Genomic DNA, 26,593 nt, shown 5'->3' with positions numbered 1-26,593 from the left:
AGAAACTCATAGTAATCAAACCAAATGGCCCAGTCGCACAGGTACCTCATGTACTTAATTTGGTGAAGGCATAACGTGAATAAAACATTTTCAATACAACATTTGCTATACAGTATACAGGGGCGGCTTGTAGCGTAGTGGTTAAGGTACATGGCTGGGAGCCACAACGTCAGTGGTTCGAATCCCGGTGTAGCCACAATAAATGATCCGCACAGCCGTTGGGCCCTTGAGCAAGGCCCTTAACCCCACATTGCTCCCCGGGCGCTGCACTGTGGCTGCCCACTGCTCCTAGGTAACTAGGATGGGTCAAATGCAGAGGCCAAATTAACCCACAGGGTTCAATAAAAGTGTATCTTATCTTATCTTATCTTAGTTAAACATGGGGGCAGCCTAGTGGCTAAGGCGCTTGTCTGGGATGTGGAAGGTTGGTGGTTCGAGCCCCAGTGTAGCTACAATAAGATCCGTGCAGCTGTTGGGCCCTTGAGCAAGGACCTTTAGCTACCCCATATTGCTCTGGGGGGGGGTTGGCCCCTGTTTAGTCTAATCAACTGTACGTCGCTTCAGATAAAAGCTAAATAACTGGAACTGCAATTAAATGTAACGTGCTCGTCTAGCTGGAACTCAGCTAGCAAATGTGAGGGTTGCAGGTACACCTCCCCCGTGCCGCTCTTGGGTAAATTCCCGGCTGAGTAAAGGAATGTCAGCGGAATGTCCGCCCTCCACCAGATCACAGCCGTCGGGGTAAACGCTGGGAACGCTAAAAATCCCGAACGCAGCGTCACGGTGAGTTCGGCCGGCTCTGCCCCCGCCCCGGCGCCCGGGGTAAGCGCACAGGAAACGTATATCGAGATACTCCTGAGGGACATATTCCCGAAGGATTAATAGTCGCGCTTTTATCCAAAAAAAAATGCACACCGACAAGCCTCGGGCTCACAGGGAATTTATCAAAAAACGGTCGTTAATCCACCCGCCAGTTTCGGCTTTGTGAAGGATCTTCCGTTTAGGAATCGGAAACGTGCCCAGACGGCCCCAGAGACCCATTTTTCCGTGAATGACATCAGGGCCTGGCACCGCGAGGCATCCATTAACAGCGCACGGCTACTATATTTGCCAGTAACGCGGCTGCAGAACATCTTTAGGAGCCGCCGCTCTGCCGTCATTAGCGGCCCCAGGAGTCACCCCTCCGTCTCACAGAAGATGGATCCATTACAGCCGAAAGACCCGTAAAGGTGCAAACACGAGGCCGCTGACGGAAACTCTGCCTTAAATACTCTCTACGTATGATGTGAACAACACACGCAGAGGGGGGGAAACAACGACGTGGTCGTCGAGCGGGTTTCCGCAGAAGCGAAGTCACATTCACCTGTGCGTCCCAACAGGAGTGGTCACCTCAGCAGGACGTCAGAACAGAGAGAGCGTCGATATTGGGTTATTTGGACGCGAAACACGATCCTTTGTCCAATAGCGCCGTTAAGGGGTGGGCGGACATTACGGACATTATCGGCAGGACCCAGGATGCCCTCTCACTCTCTGCGAGGTCAGATTGTGACACCGGTCGTATGATGGCACAGACTATACGGGATCCCAACCGGATCAGAAAAAAACGTCAGATACAGAACTATCTGCGGATTGGTCAACGGGAATCAAAACACGGAATAGGCTCACGAGACAAGGTGGGACGGGGAGACAGGGCGGCAGGGGAGAGAGGGGAGACAGGCAGGGGGGAGAGGGGAGACAGGCAGGGGAGAGAGGGGAGACAGGCAGGGGAGAGAGGGGAGACAGGCAGGGGAGAGAGGGGAGACAGGCAGGGGAGAGAAGGGAGACAGGGGGACAGGCAGGGACCAGGGGACAGACAGGGGGACAGAGAGACAGACAGGGGGACAGGGGGACAGAGGGACAGGGAGGGACCAGGGGACAGACAGGGGGACAGAGAGACAGACAGGGGGAGAGGGGGAGAGGGGGAGAGGGACGGGGCTGCAGCTCAGCACATCTGCGCGATGGAGATAAGATTTCGGAGACGGCCCAGGCGAGGTGGGGAGTTTTACGAGGCGTCGTCCTGAGGCGCGCAGATAACAGTCGGGGGAGGCCTGTTCTCACGTACCACCATACGTACCGCCCGCAGATACATACCGCCATACGTACCGCCATACGTACCGCCCACAGATACATACCGCCCCGCCCAGCCCCCGCTCGACCCCCTCCCTCTCACACACAGCCCTGCCATTGTGTCCGACGCCACTGCAACCTGCAGCCCTTCTTCTGTGACATCACAAACTGCCTCTCTGGGCGCAACAAAAGATAATAGATGGAACAAGATAGTGAGCTTCCTGGAGGGCGTCCAGTCGTGCGCCGTCAGGAAGAGGAGATGCTCGGTGCTCTCTCTTCAACACTGCGCTCTCCCGACCGGCACACTCCCTGCTTCTGCTGAAGTGCGTAATAAACCGGGAAGATCCAAATAAAATTATGATTCTACTTTCACAAAATTAGCTAAGTTACAGTGAAATAAATAGGATGAGAGTCAGGTAGCGATTCACTTTTAATTTGTAGAGCACGTCTTGCAGAAGACGGTCACCAAGACCCTGAAGAGAGCAACAGAAGTATCAGATGAGCAAACACCAGACCTGAACCTGCAAAAAAGCAAGCATGTGAGCTAAAAAAAAAAAAAAAAAAACTCCATAGTGGGGTGAAAACACACCAAGCTTGTTAACCCATACTAGCTATTTGTGTTCAAGGCACTTGGGGAATAGCATGCAGGCCTTTCATAAATTTAAGACATACTTTAAATGCCTTTTTCACAAGACGGGTATCACGCACTCCCCCCCCCCCCCCCCCACCCCCACCCCCACCACAGCCCAAAGCCCCCCAAGCACAAGTGAGCAGTGTTTTAGTGCAGCCTCACATTTTACAGCTGAACTGCCATGAACCTTCAAACGACCTTTCTACCAGCGAACTGAGCCGCAGCCAACGCTGCGCACAAGAACGAGCTGCAGGTACAGGCCATCGGCATTTTTTTTTTATTCAAATCAACACTGCGCGTTTAGTGTGCTTCCAGTGACTTTCTAATTTAAATACCATCACAAAGACATCACAGGGAGGATTCGCCCCCACTGCCTGACACATAAAACATAAAAACGCTCCTAAGCCTAGGCTGTGATTCGGTTACATTTCCCCCCCCCCCCCCCCCCGCCAGGTAGGTTCCGCACGGAGCCATCACGCGCGCTGAGAGCAGGTTTAAACACATTTGTGGAACGAACGTCTGCCGTTTTAAATTCTGTTACACAGAGGGAAGTCCCTGGCCTCGCCGCCGGGGTTCTACTGCGGGGTTCCGTCGGGTTTCTACTGCAGGGTTCCGCCGGGTTCCCACTGTATAAGTTCTGCAACTAGGCGGTTTGCAGGTTATTTTTAGTTATTGTCTGCGAGAATCTGCATCCAGAGAACGCCCTAGCTCCAGGCGTGGAGACGAGCTGAAGTCGGTGATGCAAGCACACGGCCTGTAGCGGCCTGTAGCGTAGCGGTTAAGGTAAATGACTGGGACAGGCAAGGTCGTTGGTTCGAATCCCAGTGTAGCCACAATAAGATCTGCACCTTGAGCAAGGCCCTTAACCCTGCATTGCTCCAGGGGAGGACTGTCTCCTGCTTAGTCTAATCAACTGTGTGTCGCTCTGGATAAGAGCGTCTGCCAAATGCCAATAATGTAATGTAATAAAAGCACATGGTTCAACGGGCGAATCCAAATTTGAGGGGAGAAAAATAAATAAATAAGTGCACATCTCTAACATCATATAACATGATGATGTGTTTGTTGTCTGGTGAGTAGAACTTTGTTGTCCTTCCATTTCACAAACCTGGGGGCTTGCAAAACACAGGAGGGCCAAATGAGAAAATGGCCGCATCTCAGCTCCATCTATCATCCCTGATGTCACCACTCCGGCACCACAGTCCCAGAGCGATGACAGTCACAAGCTGGCTGAACACAAAGAGACGGAGGAAAGGCTGATAACTCCAGTCGGGAGAGAAAGCTTCCCTCTCCAACACGGTACCTGCCCGCAGAACTGCTGCTCGCTGGGTTGTTTTTTTGGGGTTTTTCGCACCATTCTCAGCAAACTCTAGAGACTGCTGTGCGTGAAAATCCCAGGAGATCAGCAGTTTCTGAGATACTAAAAATATACTCAAAATATACTCAAACCACCCTGTCTGGCACCGACAATCATTCCACAATCAAGGTCACCTAGATCCCATTTCGTCCGCATTCTGATATTTGGTATGAACAGCAACTGACCATCTTGACCACGTCTACATGCTTTTATGTATTGAGTTGCTGCCACATGAATGGCTGATTAAATATTTGCATTAACAACCTGGCGTGCAGGTCTAGTGAATAAAGTGGTCAGAGTGCATACAACATTTAATACAAGGAATGGGATGAACAATGGGGAAAAACATACCCACAAAAAGTATAGAAAAGAACAGCCCTTCACAAATCTGTGTGTTTCTAACGGTGGCCGAACCCCTGATAATGAGTGTGAACAGTCGCAGTCTGCAGCCGCTAAAAGCTGCTTTTAGTGACGGAGAACTCCTGAACTCAGAACTCCTGAGCTCTTAAATTCGCTTAAATCCAACACTGAGAGACGGGTTAACTACGGCCACACTCCGTGCCAGATAAGCACGTCGGACGGTGAGGTCCGTCTGGATGACCGTTGCCACATTCTCCTCTCTTAAATCACATTAAAGGCATTCGTCAGACACTCTCACAACACTGATGACCTTATCTTAATCCATTCACACAGCCGGACTGAAGTCATTCAGAAATCATTAAACCGTTACAAAGTGCACAAAAAATGTGCTCTATTTCAATTTCAATTGACTGACATGCTAATTTAATTATAGCCAAGATGTGCTTTTAAAAACAAAGGCACAAAGTTGGCAAAAGCAAACATAGAGAGGACTTTAAAAGCCATGGTCTATACAAGAAATCAATGGTGGGAAACCACCATATGATTGGCAGAACAGAACGGACAACTTCACGTGTGGTGAGGACATATATCGGAGGGCTCCTACATAAGAGCTAGACAACGCCTTATGTCAATAATCACAAATCGGTATATGGGGGGGTCGGTGCAAATGACCTTACCATGACATGACACAAGATCCTTATGTGATCCTTACTGATATAAGCGCTTATGGATACTTATATAGCACTTATGAATGTGTTATGTAGTGCTTATGATGGAGTTACATAGCTCTTATGTACGAGCCTTCAATTAAAGTGTAACCCAGGATTCAACATCATTCCAGGGCAGTTAAGAGTATGTTAGCTCAGTGTTAAACCAAATGGCACTTTACTCTTCTGGTTGGGGAGGTTTTTTGCCACGCGTGGGCAGACGCCTACATTATCACGCTAGAACTGATCATGAACTTCCTCCCCAAGTTCATCTCACAACCTCACTGATCAGTAGTTTATAAAGATGAGCCTATGCCAAGGAAAAGGTTAAAAATTACTGCAATAATGTTAAGAATGTTTACAAAAAACTAGTTTTATCGTTTTGGAGTTCGCTTAAACTTTCAGCATGTTTTTTTCAAAATGTAGCAACCCTACCCAGAATCCTTGAGTCTGAGGCCCAGTTCATAAAATACTACGCTGCCCTGCCTGGTTTAAGCCCATCAGCCCCCAAACAGAGAGGAGTACCGCAGATAAAAGCAGCACACACCGTGAATTATTTAAAATCACATCCTCATAAGCTGCGGGTCAGGAATCACATCCCTGTGAAGTCGGACCAGATAGGAAATAAACCCTGATCTCACGCAGCATCAAAGTGCGCCAGTCCCGGGACCGGCTCTGCTCTGCTCGGAAGCCTCCGGCAGGGAGGAGGAGCCGTAACGTGACACGTAGGAAGACGTTTAAACCACAGGAAGCGCACAGGAAACACAGGGAGGTAATGGCCGCTGCTGTGCTGAGCGCGGCAACGTTAAATGAACAGCACACTTCCAGCACGGCTGTTTCGCCTCATTAGCCCCCCGCCCGCCACCCTCACAAACTGCACCCCCCTCTGTTTACATAGACAGAGGTTTTCACCTTAAACGGCCTTATTCAACACAGTTCAGACTGAAGACATTTTGTACAAAAAATATATTTTTTTTATTGCAACACATCCAAGCGATTTTACAATACACCAATACAAACGCCCAACCTGAGTGAGATGATGTGTCTTCACTCGGCAGCAGTAATTAAAGGCACGACCCCGTTCAAAGACTGCTACTGGCCGTTTCCAACACAGTCACGTTACATTTTTTAAACCTCTGACCGTAGACGAAAAGGCCGGAGACAGCGGCAATTTTCTTTCGGTAACGCAAAAAGTCTCAAACGAGAGACCAGAGTAGCAGATGCATTAGACTCAGTCTAGTAAGCGGCTCTTACCGACCATACTCCAGAGATGAGTCAGGCCTGAGTCACATTCGCTCGTGCCCTCCCCGGGCGTAGACCCACTCCAGGCTGAAGGGGGGGGGGGGGGGGGGGGGGTTGGAACATAAACTAAACAGCCCAACGAAGACACGGCGTTCTACATTCACCACAACGCCCCGCCAGCACACAGCCACTGCGATCTTGAGTAGCGCTGTTCCCAGGAATCGAAACAGAAACCAGGCCTTTGAATAAACGTGCCATTTTAACGTGAACAAGCTGTGTTGGATTTTTTTTCCCTTTCGTAGCACAGCGCAAGCGACGATTATGAGCGTTCGTACAACACATGGCAGCTTTCCTGTACTGTGATACATGTTCAAACCTTAATTCCGGCGGGCAGCGGAAAAGTAGAAATAGTCATTTCACAAGCCGCTGTTCAAACTTAGCGATCAGAAAGGGGTCACAGAAAGAATATCGCTCATGAACTGGACAATAAGGATCATTTCATTGACATGTCATCGAGCCACAAACAGAAACCTGACGTCTTGTGCTTTCAAATGTGAATATGAACTATTTCCAGAAATCTTATATTTTTACAATGTGGCAATAATATTTACATATATTTAGCATGAAATGGCAACATTTTAGCCAAAACAGAGGAACAGTCCCATGCCAAAGAGAAGTGCCTGAGACTACTGACCCACACTCAGACTACTGACCTTTCACTTAGACTACTGACCGTTCACTTAGACTACTGACCGTTCACTTAGACTACTGACCGTTCACTTAGACTACTGACCCACACAGAGACTACTGACCCACACAGAGACTACTGACCCACACTTAACCAGAATAAATGATCAACCAGTAACAGACACACATCTCAGTTACAAGCATCTAAGAAAAATGCATTCAATCTTCATGGGGGTGCAGCTCACTGTCCATTGGCATGAAGTTGAAAATGAGCTACATTCAAAAAGCACTCAACAAAAACAGAGGAATGCAATGTCCTTAAGCGGTAATTCAGCAGAGACGTGTACAATAAATGGTGGTAATTTAACTTCATACCTGCGTCTCCCCAGGTGCCACCCCCCCCCCCACCTTTCTGATTCCTCACGTACGTCTATTTTAAACACTAGAAAAAAGGAGCTTGTAATGAACTTTCTATAACAATAAATCTATGACATCATCACTGCCATCAACGTTAAAAAAAAACAGAAGATAAAACGTGGTAATACGGATACTGTTCTTAACGGCTCCATCCACTCAAGGCTTCAACACATTTGCATTGGTGAAGGAGACCTGATACCTGAATAATCCTGCTCCAGTCACACGCTCAACGGTGATCGGTCGCTCGGGCAATTGGAGCCATCGCGTCAAAACTACGTCCATTCTGAAGCAAAGGGCGCACACAGCACTGTCACAGAAGACCGGACCAACAAACAAAACAAAACCAAACCGACATATCCACACGGAACACTACCCGGTTTATCGCAATCACTTGAAATGCAGTCTTAGCAAGGATGTCTTCTGCGCATATGTCTAGCTAGCCAGCAGTCAGTCACTCGTAGGCAAGCCTGTAAGCTTTCAAATTGTATACGACACCAAGTTCAAATGCCTGCTGGCGAGATCATAATTTGATATAATTTAAGTAGACAGGTATTTTAATTCCTAGCTTTTACTCACTCCATAGTAAAAAGATGGAGCATAGAATATCTTGACTCGTGGTACCCACTTCCTTGTTGCTAAGGGGTTGCTAGGAAATGCTCCAGACTCGTGGGATGACAACACATAGGCTTCTGAGAAATGGGGTCAGGCAACGGGAAGCGCATAGATTTTTCAGCCCATTAAAATGTAGGCCTCAGTGCAAAGCGACGTTTAGCTACTTGATTCACTTGAATGAACTGAAGGGGATCAAACTGAAATAAATTGAAATGTTGCAGCAAATTACTGCGATATTTACAATCTGACATCAGATCGTAAGGCGAAGACCACATACGCAGACTGCCGATTCTGAATATCGGAAATATGACAAGTAGCTGAAATGATGAATGTCAATGTACGTCTGTTATGCCTAACAGCCATTTGTATAAAACTCAGGACCTCTATGCCGGATTTTACATGCACCGTGCTCTTTATGTTTGTGTTACGAACCACAAATGATTAAAACACATTCTTATGTCGTTGGGGTTTTTTTTGCGTGTCTAGGTACACTAGAAAATGCAACATACATGGTGTAGCCATTCTTGTCGAATACAAAAAGATTCATTTAAATTCCGCATGACAAGCACAAAGTCGAAAACATGAAGATAAGTAGAGAATTAAAGCGCATCGTCGTCTTCCGATATTTATCTCAACACAGGTCGTCAGTTGCGAGCTTAGTCAATACAACGGCCAAGGAGCACCGCAATGATGTCATTCTGTAATTTCATTCATTGATCCCAGTATTTGTCCAAGGATACATACACAGATTGTAAACAAAACAATACGCATCCAACAAAACATGTTTAATACTTGAAAAAACATTGTGATCAGCCATTTCTGTCTGTATGGACAATTAGGTGTGGAAAAATAATTTTTGATATATACGACTGTACAGCACCGTTTCCGATAACAGTTACCTAACAGTTATTCCGAGAAATGCATTTGTGCGCAACTGTAAGAGGTTATTAGCGATAGCGTTATAAAATAAACGAAAACAAGAGTGGGCAAAACATCTCCACCGCACCCAGAATTATTATCGAGTTACCATGGGACCTTCGACACACAGCGATTGTTTACCTTCAGGTCCCCAATAAATCAACAAGAAGTCTGCGACGTCATTAGTAGTAAAAAACAAAACAATAATTGCAACTTATTTTATTTCCAGGTGAGCAGCTATTCAGTAATTGCTAACGTTAGCTAATTTGGCCAACCAATCCAACGCACTGTTAGCTAGCTAAGCCGGTTAGCTAGTAATGTGTAAATGTACAGCGTTAGCTAGCAGGGATCCCACCATCGTAGGCAACTTAAATGGCGCACACTAGCCAGCCAGCTATAGCTATATGTCCAAGCAATTTAATTAGCTAGTGCCTGCTTAACCACCAACACATCAAGAGCCACAACATGCAGTGGCTACAGCAGGCTAATTGTTAGAAAATTGCTACTATTGTTAATCGGGAAGGTCAGAGGGCAGCTAGCTAGATGTCTGAATTGGGTGGAGAAACAATAGCAAATCTTCTGGGAACACCCCCCATATCGAAAACCGGGCCTGCTTAACGCAACACAGCCTTCTCAAAATAATAGTTAATGGGGGGAAACTGGTGCTCTGTCAACAGTACGATTTTAAATAACAGGATTGGAGGTTTACCGTCTCCATTTCCCCACAAACGACTGCTAATGGAAATGTTAGCTAGTAGTTGGCAAACGACACGTATCTTTATCCTGTGCTGGTGTCGTTGCATAGTTCTCAGAGAGAACCCGCTGGCTAAGGAAGGGCTGAATGACGATGGGCCCACGAGACTAAGTAGCTGCGTACAGCAATGTTTGGTTGCTTCAAAAACAACGCACAGTGTGTCTATTTAGCCCAAATGGTGACCCAAAATGAAATGAATATAAAACTTAACAGAATGTATAACATCGCTCCAAATTGCACTGCGTACCCATAGCTCTATAGCCAGCTAGCCAAAAGATAAAATGGTGCATTTTTTGTGCTCGCTGGATCATTACCTGCCTACACCGCGAAAATAAAACAAAATGGCACGTAGCCTAGTTACACATTCTTTTGAAATAATTTCAACTGGCTGATTATCTAGTTCTGACGCACAGTGGCGTTGTGATAGTAGCTAGCTATATCTAACAGATACTTAACGTTAGATAGAGCTAGCTATCTAATGCTAGACGTTGCCAGCAAAGGAGCTAGCCGGTGATGTCATTGTGAATTCAGTTAGCCAGGTAGCTGACAAACAAGACATTAACCAGTTGTTTGACACCAAGTTGGATACTGATTATTAACGTTACCCAGTTAGATACGTTAAATATAAAATACAAACGAATTAAGCTGATGAAGACGTGTCTATTTAGGTTGACTTACCGGTAACTTAGCTAGCTGTGCACCAGCTAGCTAGCTACCAGTCCATCTAGCTAGCTGGCTAATGTTAGCTATGTTAAACTGTACAACACAACAGACATAATATGTTTTCTGCAGCTAAATGTAAATTTTTTTTTTTTATTATATTTTTTTACTTACCTTCCTGGGTTTATCCCCTGCTCTTTGTCGTTGATGGCTGTGGTATAGATCCTCCGATATCTTTCCGCCAAAGCCCTTCCTGAGAGTAGGAGCTGATACCGGCTCCGGCAATCTGACTGGGCCCCGGGAGTGGGTCCCGAACCCATACCGGGTCCAATGCAAGGAAACTCCGACCCAACTCCAGAAATGACCCCGACACCCAACCCCGCAGCAGGAGATGAAGAAGGCAGAATCCCACCGGCACCCGCTGCCGCAGCTGCACACATCATCGTTTTGTGTAACAATCCATATATTTCAGTTAACGTTAGCTACGTCAAAATCATTTGTGAATTCCTGGCGAACGGTTATTCCAATATGTCCTTAAAAACACAACGCATCTAGATAGTTGCGTTGGCTATCCCTTACATGCAAAAAAACAAAATCTTTACATCCACAATGTCCGATTCAAACGGCACAATATAGCCACACTCCCTCATACGAATGCGAAATATCCTTCCGTTTCGCCACAACAATTTGGTCGTCGTCTCTGCGAACTCAACGACTTAGGCCATATTGTCTCGTCCGCTGGAATGACAGTTGCAGATTTTCTTCAAAAATGCGCCGTGTCGCGCTTTGTTTTTGTTTGTTCCTTGTGTTTTTCTTGACCCCAGACAGGCTGCACCCTGCCTAGTGCTGCCATCTTAGCTTCATCATCATCTGGTCGCTTTCGCTGTCATGCATGCCGGGATACGTTTCCATCCAGATAACACAGTACATAGTAATGGTATTATTCAAGGGGAACTACCGCTGGCTGAATCAGCTATTGTAACGATGGTTTCACCCCATTACGTTTGTCTTTTATTTCAACGAATAAAAGCGGCAGTGCAAGGCAAACAATAATGGACGTTAATATATTGAATATATTCGCACGTTCTGAAGAGATTCATCGGTACTCGATTTTCACTCAAGGACATTCAGGCATCCCTGGACCGTAGCATTTTGCAAAATACATCATGTATATTAATCTTTGCATGTGCTTTGGAAATGGTTCACCGACATTTTTGTTTGCGCCCTTTTAAGATATGTTTTTGTTGTTATTCATTATGTACACCCAGTCTCGACGCTCTATCATCATATGGAGATAATTTTAATTATATTATATTCATATTACCGTGTTAATTATAGATATATAGTTAGTTAATTATTAACTATCGTACATAATCCATTATTATTATTATTATGATTATTATTATTATTATTATTATTATTATTATTATTATTATTATTATTCCCAGGATCTGAGTAACTTAGCAGTGGCAGGTAGCTATGGATCATGTAAAAGGCAACTGTTCCGTTCTACCAATATAATGGTTTCACCAGAACTGAAGATCCAGGTAGATTGTTGGATTCAAGTGAACAGATCTGCATCATACATTACAGCTGTATTGGAGCAAACAATGCACGTGTGGAGGAGATTTTACATAGGTGTGCCTCTCTGCAGACCCCCAAAAGGAAACAAACTGTGTTTACCATGTTGACACAGGGTCAGCAAGGTTTGATGAAAAGACAGTGCCCGTCAATACAGGACTATTGCCCCCATCATTGCGCTGCCTCTGCGTAATTCTGCCACCTCAGTGGAATGCTCCCAGAACTGTTTTAATTTGAAATAGTTCTGTATAGATCATGGGGTTTCCACATAGTGTTTGGTGTCTTTAACTAATGTTGTGGGGACTAGTTTGATGTAATTGGTGGTGTAGTACACTGGTTGCGGAATAAAGATCTTGAAATACCATTGAGAAAGGTTAACCAGGTTTGTTCGACATACAGAGATGACATCAGCAGGACCATTGTTGTAACTGCCTTCTTGTGACTCTTTTTGATGATTTGTTGTTTTCCTGTAAACCCTGGGTACATGGAGGGACACGTGGAATGGTGCGAGGAGATTCGCTAATACGACCTCCTGCGCGCCTTTCGTGTATAGCCATTCATATTACACCTTTCCACATTGGCATTCTATTTCTGCATTGCACATTGTTAAATGAATTGTATCAGTTTTAACCTGCATCCTCTTGACTTGCACCACTGCACACTTAGCAGTTTAGGGTCCGAACAGATATTGACAATATTGGATACCTGCACCCCGTAGTAACTCGCCTATACACTAGTGCCGTCACAAGATACATAATGGTACAAATGGTGCCAAAGGCACGTCCGCATCTACACAGATAGATAGCGATGATAAATATAGAGCCACACTATTGGCGGACATTTGCAGTTCCTTTTGTTGAACTGTTATAGAGAGCAGCAGTTAAACGTATCTTTTGGACTCATATAAACGAGAAAACATCAAATTAACCCTGTTCCAGTAGGGTCTACTACACGCGTTTCATTCGCCTCTCCAGATACTTCCGGTTTTTGGTATATTTGGGGGTTCCTACACGCGGGATCTTATCGACCAAAAAAAAAAAAAATTGGTCTCATGTTTGTTCCATAGCTGGATATTTTTTAAAGAGTTAAAACAGAACTAGGAGAGCTCTCCGTCACTGAGAATAAACCCCAGTTAGCCACATAACAGTGATGTTAACTTGCTTAATTTTCATGAAAATATAAATAACAATGTATGATTATACAGTATGTGAATTTATTGCTGAATGCAAACCACTTTTAATGCATGAAAGACAGCGAATCTGCTATCATGTACCACAAAAGTGCATGTGGAGTTTTACAGGTTTTATTCTTTGTGATTTAACACTTTTAATGCCTGTTATTGCCTTCATGTACCATCCGGTTTTCCTCATATGTTTGTACTATAAATGGTTGGAATTAAGACTGCTTCAAAAGACACATATACAAAGCCAACATCCATAACATCCAGGGTAGAAAGTATCTGCCATAACCACCAGTTTCCTGAGAAAGTGGAGGTCTCTGTATCCGATGGGCTCAAAGGAAAAATATCTTTACCCTGGCACTTGTTTTACAATTATCATTCAGTGTGTCTTATTTATTACCTTCCTGGACAGTAAGGAAGAGAGAAAGCCAGAGATCTTTTGACATTATGATGCCACAATCCATGTGTTTGAGTCTCCCTTTAAAAACCCATACTGTTGCAGTCCAATAGGCACGTACGTACACTGCCGTGTGCATGCGTGTGCCACAGTGACCTCTACTGTTCACACTCCAGACATTTCTGAAGAAACACTAGCGTTTCCTTACCACAGGGTATACAGATACAGAAAAAGAAGACGAGGAGACATTATTGATTGACGAATGTGGGGGAACCAGTGATGTTTGGAATCGAGGGATTACGCAGATTGAGTGCATATGTATTATAGTCAAGGCCACGTTTCCGTTCATACAGAATCCTGAACGTCCCTGCTTGATTAAGCTTCAGAATTGTTTGACCTTGCAAAAGCACACATAGTGAATAAACCTCTGTGCTGAATATCAAACAAGGGAAGCTGACTGGCTATATGTACACCACTCCATTTTAACAATGAACAAATGGCGTGTCCTATATTGTAGATTGAATGAAGATCTTACAATTGAGCTCGAGATGAGTATTGTAAATACTATGAATAAGCGCAATATGCACTTAGTCTATGCCCAATTTCGATGCAGTGGTAGTTTCTATCTAGGTCATCATTTTTCCCCCAGTCTGGTATGATGTCAAAAAAGTGTTGTACAACTGTACCTACATAATCTGCTCAATGCAAGAGATGTCTTATAGTAATTTAACTCAAAATTTAATTTAAAACATTGAAATATAATTAGTATTATTATAATTATGAGTATTGAATATTATGATTATGATTATTATTCTTATATCATGATGATGATTATCATTATGATTGTTATTATTATGGCAGAACTAATGTCTGAGTGATTTTCACAGAGCTACATGTCAAGTTATCTCTGGCTTCTCCTTTGGATGCCTGGTTCAGTTCCCTAACAGGGTTCTTCTTCTACAGGAGCCATGGCAACCAGGGAAAGTGAGAAATAATTGCCCATTCTCTGCATCCCTCGGCTGTATGATGTCCCGGTGATCTCCTGGAGCGGGAAGAACTTGCAGACACAAAAGGAAAAAGAATCCCAGTGCAGTTCTGATGCCTTTATGCTGTGTGTGAGTGTGTGTGAGTGTGTGTGTGTGCATGTGTGTGTCCGTGTGCGTGTGTGTGTGCGTGTGCAGACAGCTCTCACTGAGCAGATATATCGTGCTCCTGTGTGTGTGTGTGTGTGTGTGTGTGTGTGAGAGTGTGCGTGTGTGTGTGTGTGCATGCCTGCATGTGTGTGTGTGCAGAAAGCTCGCGCTGAACAGAGACCCGTTGTGCTCCGACGTGTGTGTGTGTGTGCGCATGTGTGCGTGTGTGTGCATGCGTGTGTGTGTGTGAGCGTGTGTGTGCATGCGTGTGTGTGTGTGTGTGTGTGTGTGTGTGTGTGCAGACAGCTCGTGGTGAGTGGAGACGCGTTGTGCTCCTGCGTGCGTGCATGCATGCGTGTGTGTGTGTGTGTGTGTGTGTGTGTGTGAGCACTGTACTGAGGTCTCCTGACAGAGATGGATTATGGGGGGAGGGGAGCTGAATGCTGACAGTGGAGGAGAGCACAGCGCTTTGCCATGGAAATTCTGCAGGAGCCTCTGAAGAAACACGGTGCGCACACACACAGACACACACACACACACACACACGCATGCACACACACAGATATCCACACACACGCATGCATGCACACACATGCACACACACGCACACACGCATGCACACACACAGATATCCACACACACACACACACACGCATGAACACACACAGATATCCACACACACGCATGCATGCATGCACACACATGCACACACACGCACACACACAGATATCCACACACACACACACACACACACGCATGCACACACACAGATATCACAGATATGCACACACACATGCACACTCATACATGCACCCACATAGTCTATGCACAGAAACATTGAAACACACACGCAGGAATGCACACGCAAACACATGCATGCATGCACACTCTCTCTCACACACACACACACACACACACACACACATGCATGCACACAGATATACCCACACACACACACACACTCATAAATGCTCCCACATAGTCTATGCACATAAACATTCAAACACACACATGCAGGAAACGCACACGCATACACACACATACACACTTCCGTGATACATAGATTAATGAATGCATAAGAATTTTGATGACATGCTTGAAATATTCAAAGCATTATAGCTATGGCCAACTCAAAGGAGACGGTGAATGTAGCTGTGTGCTGTGTGCATTAGTGTGTGCGCATGTTTGTGCTTGTGCATACTATAAACGTGTGCCTTTACTCTACACACACTCTACCGCACCCCCTCTCCCCTGGTACCCCTCCCTTGTGCATAAATCATACCGCATGTGCATGTGGGTCTGTGTCTATGTGCGTGCCTTGTATATAAATACTACACAGAGCTAGATAATTACAGGCAAAGTTAATTTCATATTTTACCATGGCAACAGAATCAAAGCCTCTTTACAACCATTTTGTGAGGGATGACAGCTCTGTCTTGGGGAAAATATGGAGTGGAGGATTATTCAAGGAGCCAATTGTGTCTTCAGGTTCAGCTCAGACAAAAACTACTGGCTATGAGAACAACACAGCACAACCAATGGGAAGACAGAGGGGTCTTGTACATCTTTTTCCCACGGTTACCCAGATTACTGCTTCAACAAATGTCAGCAGTGGGCTATTATTGATCAAATAAAAAAACACCATTTGTTTTAAAACATAATGCTATTTTCTGTCATTTTAATAACCAGTCAGCTAGCTAGTAAGCCAAATGCTTGCCCTAAACAACAGTTGATCAGGTAAATACCTACCCAGGTGTATGTTTAGCTTTACTAACCAATCTTTCAAAAGACCAAGTAAATCTTCAGTTTGGAGCCTTCCTTTGTTTATTTACTCTACCAGTCAAAAGGACACATTTTGGAGCCTTTTTTGTTATTTTTCTGATTAATGTTTTTTCTCTGTTTCATCAAACAATTCACATGTGGTCAATAAGAAGATTATAAAAGAGTATTTTTATACATTTATACATTTTTACCATGTAGCAAAAAGCAAACACTTTTTATACATTTCAATGTTTGAGACAAATTAACATAAATTCAAATGAAATAGTCATGTTTTGTATTTGGTTGCATACATTTGTATGCCATGAAATCTATCAATATCACCAAATCTCAAGCGATACTAAAACCACTTTGCATTTAATTGGATCTCTGTGGGAATTGGGGGTTGGGACTTGATTCAGCTGTAAATTATGCTGATACAGTATGGAACACATTTGTGGATGAAATGGTTTTTAGTCATCAAGGGTCAGAGGTATGTGAATTCACATGTGCATTGTTTGATGTCTTATTCCCTTTGACACAGACTCTCACCCAGTAAAAACATTCGCACCTGTGAGATAACAAACCATACATTATCATTTTTAGCCTCATTTTATTGAGAAACATTGAGAGTACGGCATCTGTGAATGCAGTACCAGCTGATACATTTCCCACCGGAAAATATTAATCTGACCAACTCCAAAAAATAACAACTTAATAGGAATAAACCAGCTTCAGTTAGCTTTTGTTTGTGCAACACCGAATACATAATATATGAGAAATTATAGAGTACTGGCAAGTTTCTAATAGCCAATGACTCTCAGTCCTCTATTCTCATAAACAAACACATGCTAATCTGTGTTTGCTCTTTGTTAGATTTATAAAAGAGGTGGGATGGGGTTTTGCTGACTTTATTCATCGTATCTGGACTGTACTGTCTACTATGTCCCAATGATGGCTCACGCATACATGCTGATACATACAGAGGGATACATGGTCGAAAGAGAGAGATGAGAGAGGGGGGGAGAGATAGATATGAGAGAGGGGGGAGGGAGAGAGAGATGAGAGAGAAAGAGGGGGAAGGACACAGAAAGAGAGAGGGGGAAAATAGTAGAGAGAAAGAGAAAGAGAGAAATTCAGCTTGTTCTCTTTTGAATTGAATTAGCACAGATCAGAATGTATCTGCGTGGGTGATGTCATGCTGTAATTGGGTACTGTCTGAGCCTGTTAGAAAGATGCTTTTTTGTTGTGCCTCTGCAGTTCAGTAATGTCACACACACACACACACTCTCACACACACACACACACACACACACACTCACACACTCTCACACACACACACTCTCACACACACACACACACACACACACACACACTCACACACTCTCACACACACACACACACACACTCTCACACTCTCACACACACTCACACACTCTCACACACACACACACACTCTCACACACACACACACACTCTCACACACACACACACACACACTCTCACACACACACACACTCACACACTCACACACACTCTCACACACACACACACACTCTCACACACACACACACACACACTCTCACACACACACACACACACACACACACACTCTCTCACACTCTCACACACACACACACACACACTCACACACACACACACTCTCACACAAAAACACACTCTCACACACACACACACTCACACACGCACGCACGCGCACCCGCCCGTCCTCCCATCAAACGAAACGAAAAGACAACAAAACAAAAGAAGCGTTTCCGTGTGCGTGCGGGAACATGGACGCAGCTGTGGATGAGGAGGACAGAACGAACCTGTGTGAGGTGGATCCTGCCTCAGTGTGAAACGGCCTGGTCATGCAGGGCGCTCAGCAAGGCCTCTCTGTAGTGAAGCTCTCTCCCGTGCCGGGCCAACGACAGGGTCACGGCAGACTGTATACGCATAATGAGCGAGATTTTGAGGTCTCCTACATAATTTATGTGAAACCCAGAATGTCAAATTACATAGACTACAGTGCTTTCAGTCCGCCCCCCCCCCCCTTCCCCTTAAAAAACACATTCCATCTATATGGGCTCCATTTTAATTATTTATAGGAGCTGTAAGGTGGGGTCCGAATGGAAGCAGCAGAATGGAACAGCGCTGTACCAACAGAGATATTACCCAGCGTGCTCCACTTCATCCGCTGTAGCCGTAGCAACAAAGCAAAAATAATTCGTTCAATTAAACATGATCAGTTGTCAATGATCTACAGTACTGTCCACAGATGAGAGCACCTTTAAACGCTGTCCCACCATTTTATCATTTATCGAGGATGATCGCATGAAATATGTGCACAATAACTGCACTTTTATGCAGTAGATTTTAGATTTATCTCAATCTATCTATTTATTTGTTTATTTTAATAGATTTTCTGTTTGTGACTTATTTTCTCAGCTGAAGTGGCCAGTTGAATTTCCCCACGTGGTATCAATAATAAATCTGATCTCAATCTGGTAAATACCACCTTCTTATTTTAACAAGAAATGTAAGTTCTAAGATAAACACCAGGTAGATGTACAATATTCATTAAAAATTTCATTTCATTATTCATTTCTTATTTGACATTTTTGTATTTTCGATTTCGTTATCGGATAAACATGATGAAAGTAGCTAATGTTGTTTGTTTGAGCATCACTAATAAAGATCAATTAATAAATCAATCAATTACATTACATTATTGGCATTTGGAAGATGCTCTTATCCAGAGTGACGTACAGTTGATTAGACTAAGCAGGAGACAATCCTCCCCTGGAGCAATGCAGGGTTGAGGGCCTTGCTCAAGTGTCCAACGGCTGTGTGGATCTTATCGTGGCTACAGCGGGGATCGAACCATTCATAAAAAACCATCGACCTTGCGTGTGACAATCATGTACCTTAACCCCACTACGCTAGAGGCCGCCCCAATTAATCATTCATGAACCATAGAAACTCTCAATTATCAGTCTGTGTCCTGACCACATAAGTAGCACAGCCTGAACATACACTCTTTAAGCAGCATTAAGAACCTGACTGAAGGGAGCAGGTCTTTCCTGGGATGGAGGGAGGGAGCAGGGGGGGGTAAAGAGAAGAGGAGGAGAGGCCAGGCATTGCCAGGGGCAGCCTAATTAGGCCCCGTTAGCCTCAGCTTGCCTGTAGCTGTGATGGTTGAACAGGAGAGAAGGGAAGGTCATAATGTAAGCCTGTAGGATTGCAATCAGTGATGCACTGATGGAGGAACATTTTCGTTCTTCAAGGATTTCCCAAATTTTTTTATACTTGTTATTTTAGCTGACACTTTTATCCGAAGTGACAGTTGATTAGACTAAGCAGGGGACAATCCTCCCCTGGAGCAATGCGGGGTTAAGGGCCTTGCTCAAGGGCCCAACGGCTGTGTGGCTCTTATTGTGGCTACACCGGGGCATGACCCACCAACCTTCCAGGTCCCTGTCATGTACCTTAGTCACTGGGCTACAGGCTGCCCTTGTTCATGCCCCCATTTTATATCTTTAATCTAGTGTGAAAGCAGGCATGATGAGGTACAACCTTGAGCTGGTGCGTGTGAGCAGCCGTGAGGAGCCCCACAGTGACAGTGATCTCCGCTGCTCACTGTGCTCGTCTGAAAGGCCCAAATCCACATTCACCTCCTACCTGTGCAGTGCTTGTACCTCCTACCTGTGCAGTGCTTCTACCACAGCATTGCTGACACAGGCACAGACCTGTACTCTTCTGGGATGCGCACACACACACTCTGATTTAAAAAAAGAAAATGGTTCCAATGGGAAACCCTGTGATTCCATCTGTCAGCTGCCGTGAGCCTCTCCTGGGAGGGCAGGCGAGCTGGACACAGGGAGATACAGAAATTCTGGACGTTGGCGGCCTTTATTCACAATAAGTGCTGGTTACAGAGCGGGAGAGAGAGCGCGCCAATATACGGGAAAAATAAACAAAAGTCACCCTCACGGGATTCGGACTAAAAATAATAAACGGTAAAGAAAAAACTAGACTAAAGCATTTGGCAGATGCACTTATCCAGAGTGAAGTATAGTTCATTAGACCAAGCAGGAGACAATCCTCCCCTGGAGCAATGCAGGGCTTAGGGCCTTGCTCAATGGCCCAACAGTGGCTCTTATCGTGGCTACACCGGGGAATCGAACCACTGACCTTGCGGGTCCCAGTCATGTACCTTTACCACTACGCTACAGGCCCGCCCTCTCAGTGCTCTCCTCTCCTGCGGCTCCCCGGTCTCAGCCACCTACTGTGGACATGAGCACACCTGATGAACCCCTGGACTGATCCGTAACGCCGCCCAGGTGTGTGCGCGCCTGCTGGACCGGCTGACGTGGTCCTCGGGTTACCCTGCCTCCGTCCCGCACGCCGAGCCCAGCGGCCAGACGGGAGAAGAGCCCGATTGAGATAAAGGACTGTCTGGGAGCTTTCACACTGCACAGCAACGCCAGGGGGTTCCAGAAATAACTGAACATGGTTCCTCACTGGAGACAAGCCAAGGAACCCTTTTTCTCTGACAGCGTATGGCGATGCTGTATTGGGTTAAGAAGAAACGAATACAGGCAAGCATGTACTGGATTTTCAGGGCTAGAAGGCGCTGCGTGGGCGGATGCTGTGCGGAAGTACGGTTCAGACCGCTGTGAAGCTTTCAGGACCATAAACATAAAAAGATCATCAGGTGTATCGAACACAAACCTCACAGAGACACTGTGCTGTTGCCATGGTATCCAGACAAGGGAAAGCAGCACCCAATCACGTCAGGTAATGAAGAGTAGCCCCGCCCCTTCAGCGCACACACACACACACACGCCCAAACACACACACACACACACACACACAATGTAGAACTCCTTGACTGGCCGTATTCCGTAGCATTAGTTCAAGCACAGGAGTGACAGCAAATATTTTAGAATTGCGACTGGAATGTTTACCATGGTAAGGAGTGGCAAGAGATTGTTCTATGACCATGAGACCACACCTTTCCAAAACCTGCACACCTCCCTACAACTCTCAATGGGACAGCAGACAGACAAAACTCATAATTACACCGTGGAGAAGACTGACGCCTACATTCAGACACCCAAAATTAACTCACAGCGTAAAGCCATGGGGGCTATAATATCTGAAAAAACTAATATAAAAACTATATGCGGATGTGCATTTCTTATCTTTCATTTGTTACATGTGCTGTTTCTCTCAATTAGCATCTTTGCACTGTGTAGTTGCCATTGCATAATAGTTTCTATGTTATTCCTTGGTAACGGTTATTGTCCTGTCACTGAGAATATTTACCCAGTTTCATTTAGTTACAGAATACCAGTTTAGCTCTAAACTGTTCAATGAAGCTGATTTTGAATATGAGGAAATTCCATACAATACTACACAAGTTTTCTTGGAGTTCCTTGTTTGACTTGTTTGTGGGGTTTTTTTTCTCACACCATTTTCATCGGGTGTGAAAAACCCGTAGAGTAGCTGGCCAAAGTGCTTTTATAGAAACAGGTACCGGCACATTGGTTTGGCCTGGCCTGCCTTCACACACCAGCAGGAGGACAGGAATTCTCAGGTTCCAGCTAAAAGTGATGCGCTGCCTGAATGAGTAAGTGTGTTAGGAACAAAAACCGGAGAAGAGCGTTCTAGCAACCCGAGTGTTTGGTTTTGGTTTTGGTCTGGGTTTGGGTTTGGGTTTGGGTTTGGGTTTGGGTTTGGGTTTGGGTCAGTGAAAATTTGGTTCTTGTTTTGTGTTCCTCGAGCGTTTGGTTTGGGTCAGTGTAAATTTGGTTCTTGTTTTGTGTTTCTCGAGCGTTTGGTTTGGGTCAGTGTAAATTTGGTTCTTGTTTTATGTTCCTATTCGCAGTTGATCATCTCTATTGGCTTTATGTTTTTTTTTCCGATCTGGTTTCTCTGAATGTAAAAAGATAAATATAAAGTATAACTGAGAATGTCAGATCAAAACAATACATGTCTATAATCTACAACATGTTTCATTTTAATTTATCACAGATTATTTATGCCCGCACACTACTTAGGTTAAATCACACAAGGGTTCAATAATTTGCTGTACATGTGAGAGCCTGGATCTGTGTTTGTAAAGAGGCTTATTGCAGACCTGGCTTTACAAGCAAATAAAAGCGTTCCCCGAACATTATTAGAGTTTACATTAATGATGGTTCCCAGAAGCAACTTTAAGTGATTATCAATGAGGAGAGCCGTGTCCTGTGTTGATGTAAATTCAGTAGATCACTGTGTCAGTTTTCCTGGGCCAGTGCCGTCTGTGTTCGTTATCATGTCATCCGCTGTCGTGGTTACGAAGAAGGGCAGGCATCATCTCTGCGTTCTCAAACGCCACACCCTGCAGAAGTATTTTCGGATGCATTCTTCGTCACACGCCTAGCGCCCACATTCATGCGACCTGAAAAAAAGTTACAGTTCAAGTTTTAATTGTCACCTGCATATTTTCCACGGCCACACATAACCCTGCCCACAGTACTACAACAATCTCGGTTCATAGACAACGATGTTCTAGGAAAGGGGTGCCCTTACTTAGCCCTGCATGGCAGAGTTCTCCAGTGATTATTAATAACAATAACAATAACAATAAAATTATAGCAGCCGTAACCTAGCGGCTAAGGTGCATGACTGGGACCCAGAAGGTTGGTGGTCTAAGCTCCAGCATAGCCATGATAAGATCTGTGCAGCTGTTGGGCCCTTGAGCAAGGCCCTTAACCCCACATTGCCCCAGGTGGGATTGGCCCCTGCTTAGTCTAACCTACTGTAAGTCGCTTTGGATATTTAGTATCTGCTAAATAACTGTAATAAACAAAATAACAATAATAACAATAATAATATCAATAGCAAAATAAGACTAAAAGAAAGAAAAGCAAAGAGAAATAAATATTAAAAGGGAATTAAAACCAATACTGACCCTGACCCCTTGGCTATGTGAGCAGATGGTTCAGTCCAAGGCTCAGTCATACCAAAGACTCAGAATCCAGTGTGTGTCTGCCTGGTACTTACCATTAACGGGGGTGGGCTGGGGCAATGGCTCCGTCATATACCTGCGACCAGCGGCTACGAAAGGCAACAGAAGACAACAGAAGACAACACAAGACAAAACAATACAACACAATACAACATAATGATGGGAACAGGCCACTTCCATTACTCTGCACGTACTTGCTCAATTAAAGCAGGTAATTACACCGTTAACTCACCTCACCTCACCTGGATGCTTGGGTGCTGAATTGATAGTGGATGTTAGGGCAAAAACAAAACTGAAAACTCCCAGTGTTTCTGCCTCCACTACCTGACCTGGCAAGCTGTTCCACACAGTGACCTCTCTCACAGCAGAGAGACGGTAATAACGCATTATTCTGCTTATATCAAATTATTCTGCTTATAAAGTATAATATATATATAATATAAATCCACCTTCACTCACAAGACTATTAATAATGGTAAATGGTTGGCATTTATATAGTGCCTTTATCCAAAGCGCTGTACAATTGATGCTTCTCCATTCACCCATTCATACACACACTCACACACCAACGGCGATTGGCTGCTATGCAAGGAGCCGACCAGCTCGTCAGGAGCATTTGGGGGTTAGGTGTCCTGCTCAGGGACACTTCGACACAGCCCGGGCGGGGGATCGAACCGGCAACCCTCCGACTGCCAGACGACTGCTCTTACTGCCTGAGCCATGTCGCTAATGTTCTAGAATATTGTGTACTATAACTTTATGTACATGTATGAACATATAAAACAGTAAATGTTTGTTTGTATATACATGCATATTCCTGATCTTACTACATAAGATATTGTACATGTTCAAGGTGCTCCTGTTATAGCCAAAACTGTTACAATTGTTTTTTTAATACCTCCTTTTGAATTAGAAATATGCTTTTAGAAGATGCCACAAATTTGAGAAATGAATTAGCTATTTAGTGTTTAAAACCAGTCAGTATTATCAATTCTGAATAACAATACAAAACAACATACAATTTTCTTGTTTCTGTAAAACACTTTGTAACTTCTGTTTGGAGAAGTGCTTTTTAAATAAAGATCTATCTATAATTCACCATTTTTAAATGTTCCTGTGTCCCTGGTTGACCTGTGCAGATATTTGGCTGATCATTGCAGCTCTCAGACCTGTTCCTGAACATCTAAGAGTGGAGCCTATATGATATACTGAAATGTCATTCACAAATTCTCTCACTGTTCATTGTCCATAACACTGCAAAGGGAGCAAAATCCTACACCTGAAATCATGTATACGAACGTATATCACAGCAAATGTACCAGGCTCAGAACGTCATAGTTTATTGTCCAGAACATATCCAGCACTTTCTTTAGGCATGTGTGCTGGAACAGTATTTATCGCCTTCCGTAGTAAAATACAAAGTGACGGGAGAAGAACGTGGCAGAGAAGTTTCACGTTTGTGACGGGGATTTTGAAATTTTCCTTGGCGCTCACGCCGACCGCTGTTAACACACGAGACCCCTGAGCTGCATAAATACAAACAAAAACGCCACAATTAGACCCGACTCCATGACAACGACGGATTAGGAAAACCCACCGTACTGGTTTTAGGCGGCAGTGACCGTATCGTTTGAGGACACACCCTTGGGGAGCGCGTCCCTCCCCCGTCGAGGCCATAAACGGAGGGAGTGAGGGAAAGTGCGAGATCTGTTGCAGCGTCTTCACCGATCATTACGCCACAGACGGAGTCTCCCGCAGGTGAGTTCACCTGTTCCTCTGCCACTCCTTTTACGGAGAGTTTACGCCTCGAAACCCAGAGAACGCGTTCGTTAAATCGTAGCATCAGAACTGCGCAAATATATATATATATATACTTTTTTGCTCCATATATATACTTGATATTGATTAAAATCCATTTTTACAAAACGCTATTTTGTTGTGATCGTATGTGGTCATATATGTTGGCATATGTAGACTGGATGAAGCAGATAAAGTAAGGTTTGTTCTCTCAAGTTTACAGGACCAGTATAAAGTCATTTATTATTGTCATTTTTCACATATTTGGTTTTTTATTAATCTGATACTTTGATTTGCTGAACATGGATGAACGTATGGTTCAGGTTCCTGTATTGTTTTATTGACAGATATACTGTTGTATATTTTTGGCACATTTATTTGAAACAAACTAAAATGAGTGAATACAGGCAGTATTCGTGGAATGAGGCAAAGCAGCCTTGACTATCACAGTCCCTCCAAACGATGGGACAAAGGTTTAACGGCTATAGAGACAGTCAGTCACACCTGTCAGTATCTTTCAACGTCATTTTCCGTTTTGCTGGATATTTGCATCTCCCGGTTTGTACTCCGTGTGCGAACACTTGTCGGACGAAAAACAACCTTCATATCAGTTGTATGAAAGTGTCCCTGAAACTCTCCCAGGATAGAATGGGCATGATGCACATCCATGTTCACCAATAGACCCGCGGGATAGATGTGAACACCACAGCAGCAGGGCCTGTCTCAACACATAAGGCATCATGCCCAACCTGTTTAACAAAGGACATGTCACAGCCAAGAGACTGCAGCTAAGCCACACGCGAAACCTGCAGAAAGTAAGATCACGGGCTGGGCAGCTACGATATGTGTGAAACAGTGGGTTTACGTGAGTTCTGTCATTCGCTGTTACATAGTTTACCATGCGGTGTAGTACAGTATAACCCACAGATGGAAACGCAGGACAGTTTACATCTGTACTGTAGCACAGGGTAGTACAGTATAACCCACAGATGTAAACTCAGTATATAGTGTACATCTGTACTGTAATACAGTGTGATACAGTATGACCCACAGATGTGAACTCAGGACAGAAGGTAGAGCTGTGATGAGAACAATGGTACCTCACTCCATTCTGCCTGGAGATACATCGTGCCTTATCTTTGGCCCAAGAGCATTTTCCTTGTGATTATATTACTATACACACAACTGACATTTCACAATATGCAAGCTATCCAGGGCAGTGTAGCATAGATAATAATAATAATAATAATAATAATAATAATAATAATAATAATAATA

At 44.4% G+C, this 26,593-nt stretch overlaps 2 protein-coding genes across 18 annotated transcripts in view; one reads left to right on the top strand and one right to left on the bottom strand.

The window, feature by feature from the left end:
- The window catches only part of mycbp2 (MYC binding protein 2), a 114,948-nt gene extending 103,597 nt beyond the window's left edge, over positions 1-11,351 (bottom strand). For all 16 annotated transcript variants that reach the window (XM_061226367.1, XM_061226369.1, XM_061226368.1 and 13 more), the window contains exon 1: positions 10,626-11,351. In XM_061226367.1, coding sequence (XP_061082351.1) covers positions 10,626-10,894 — 269 coding nt within the window. In that variant the 5' untranslated portion in view covers positions 10,895-11,351. The remainder of the gene's footprint in view (positions 1-10,625) is intronic.
- Positions 11,352-25,198: 13,847 nt separating this feature from the next.
- scel (sciellin) overlaps positions 25,199-26,593 on the top strand; it is a 21,867-nt gene continuing 20,472 nt past the window's right edge. For both annotated transcript variants that reach the window (XM_061226938.1, XM_061226937.1), the window contains exon 1: positions 25,199-25,276. The gene's annotated coding sequence lies outside the window, so the exon portion shown is untranslated. The remainder of the gene's footprint in view (positions 25,277-26,593) is intronic.

This window comes from Conger conger, chromosome 17 (genome assembly GCF_963514075.1).
Source record: "Conger conger chromosome 17, fConCon1.1, whole genome shotgun sequence".
NCBI lineage: Eukaryota > Metazoa > Chordata > Actinopteri > Anguilliformes > Congridae > Conger > Conger conger.
Note: the sequence above shows the minus strand (reverse complement) of the source record. Positions and strands in the feature narration are given on the sequence as shown.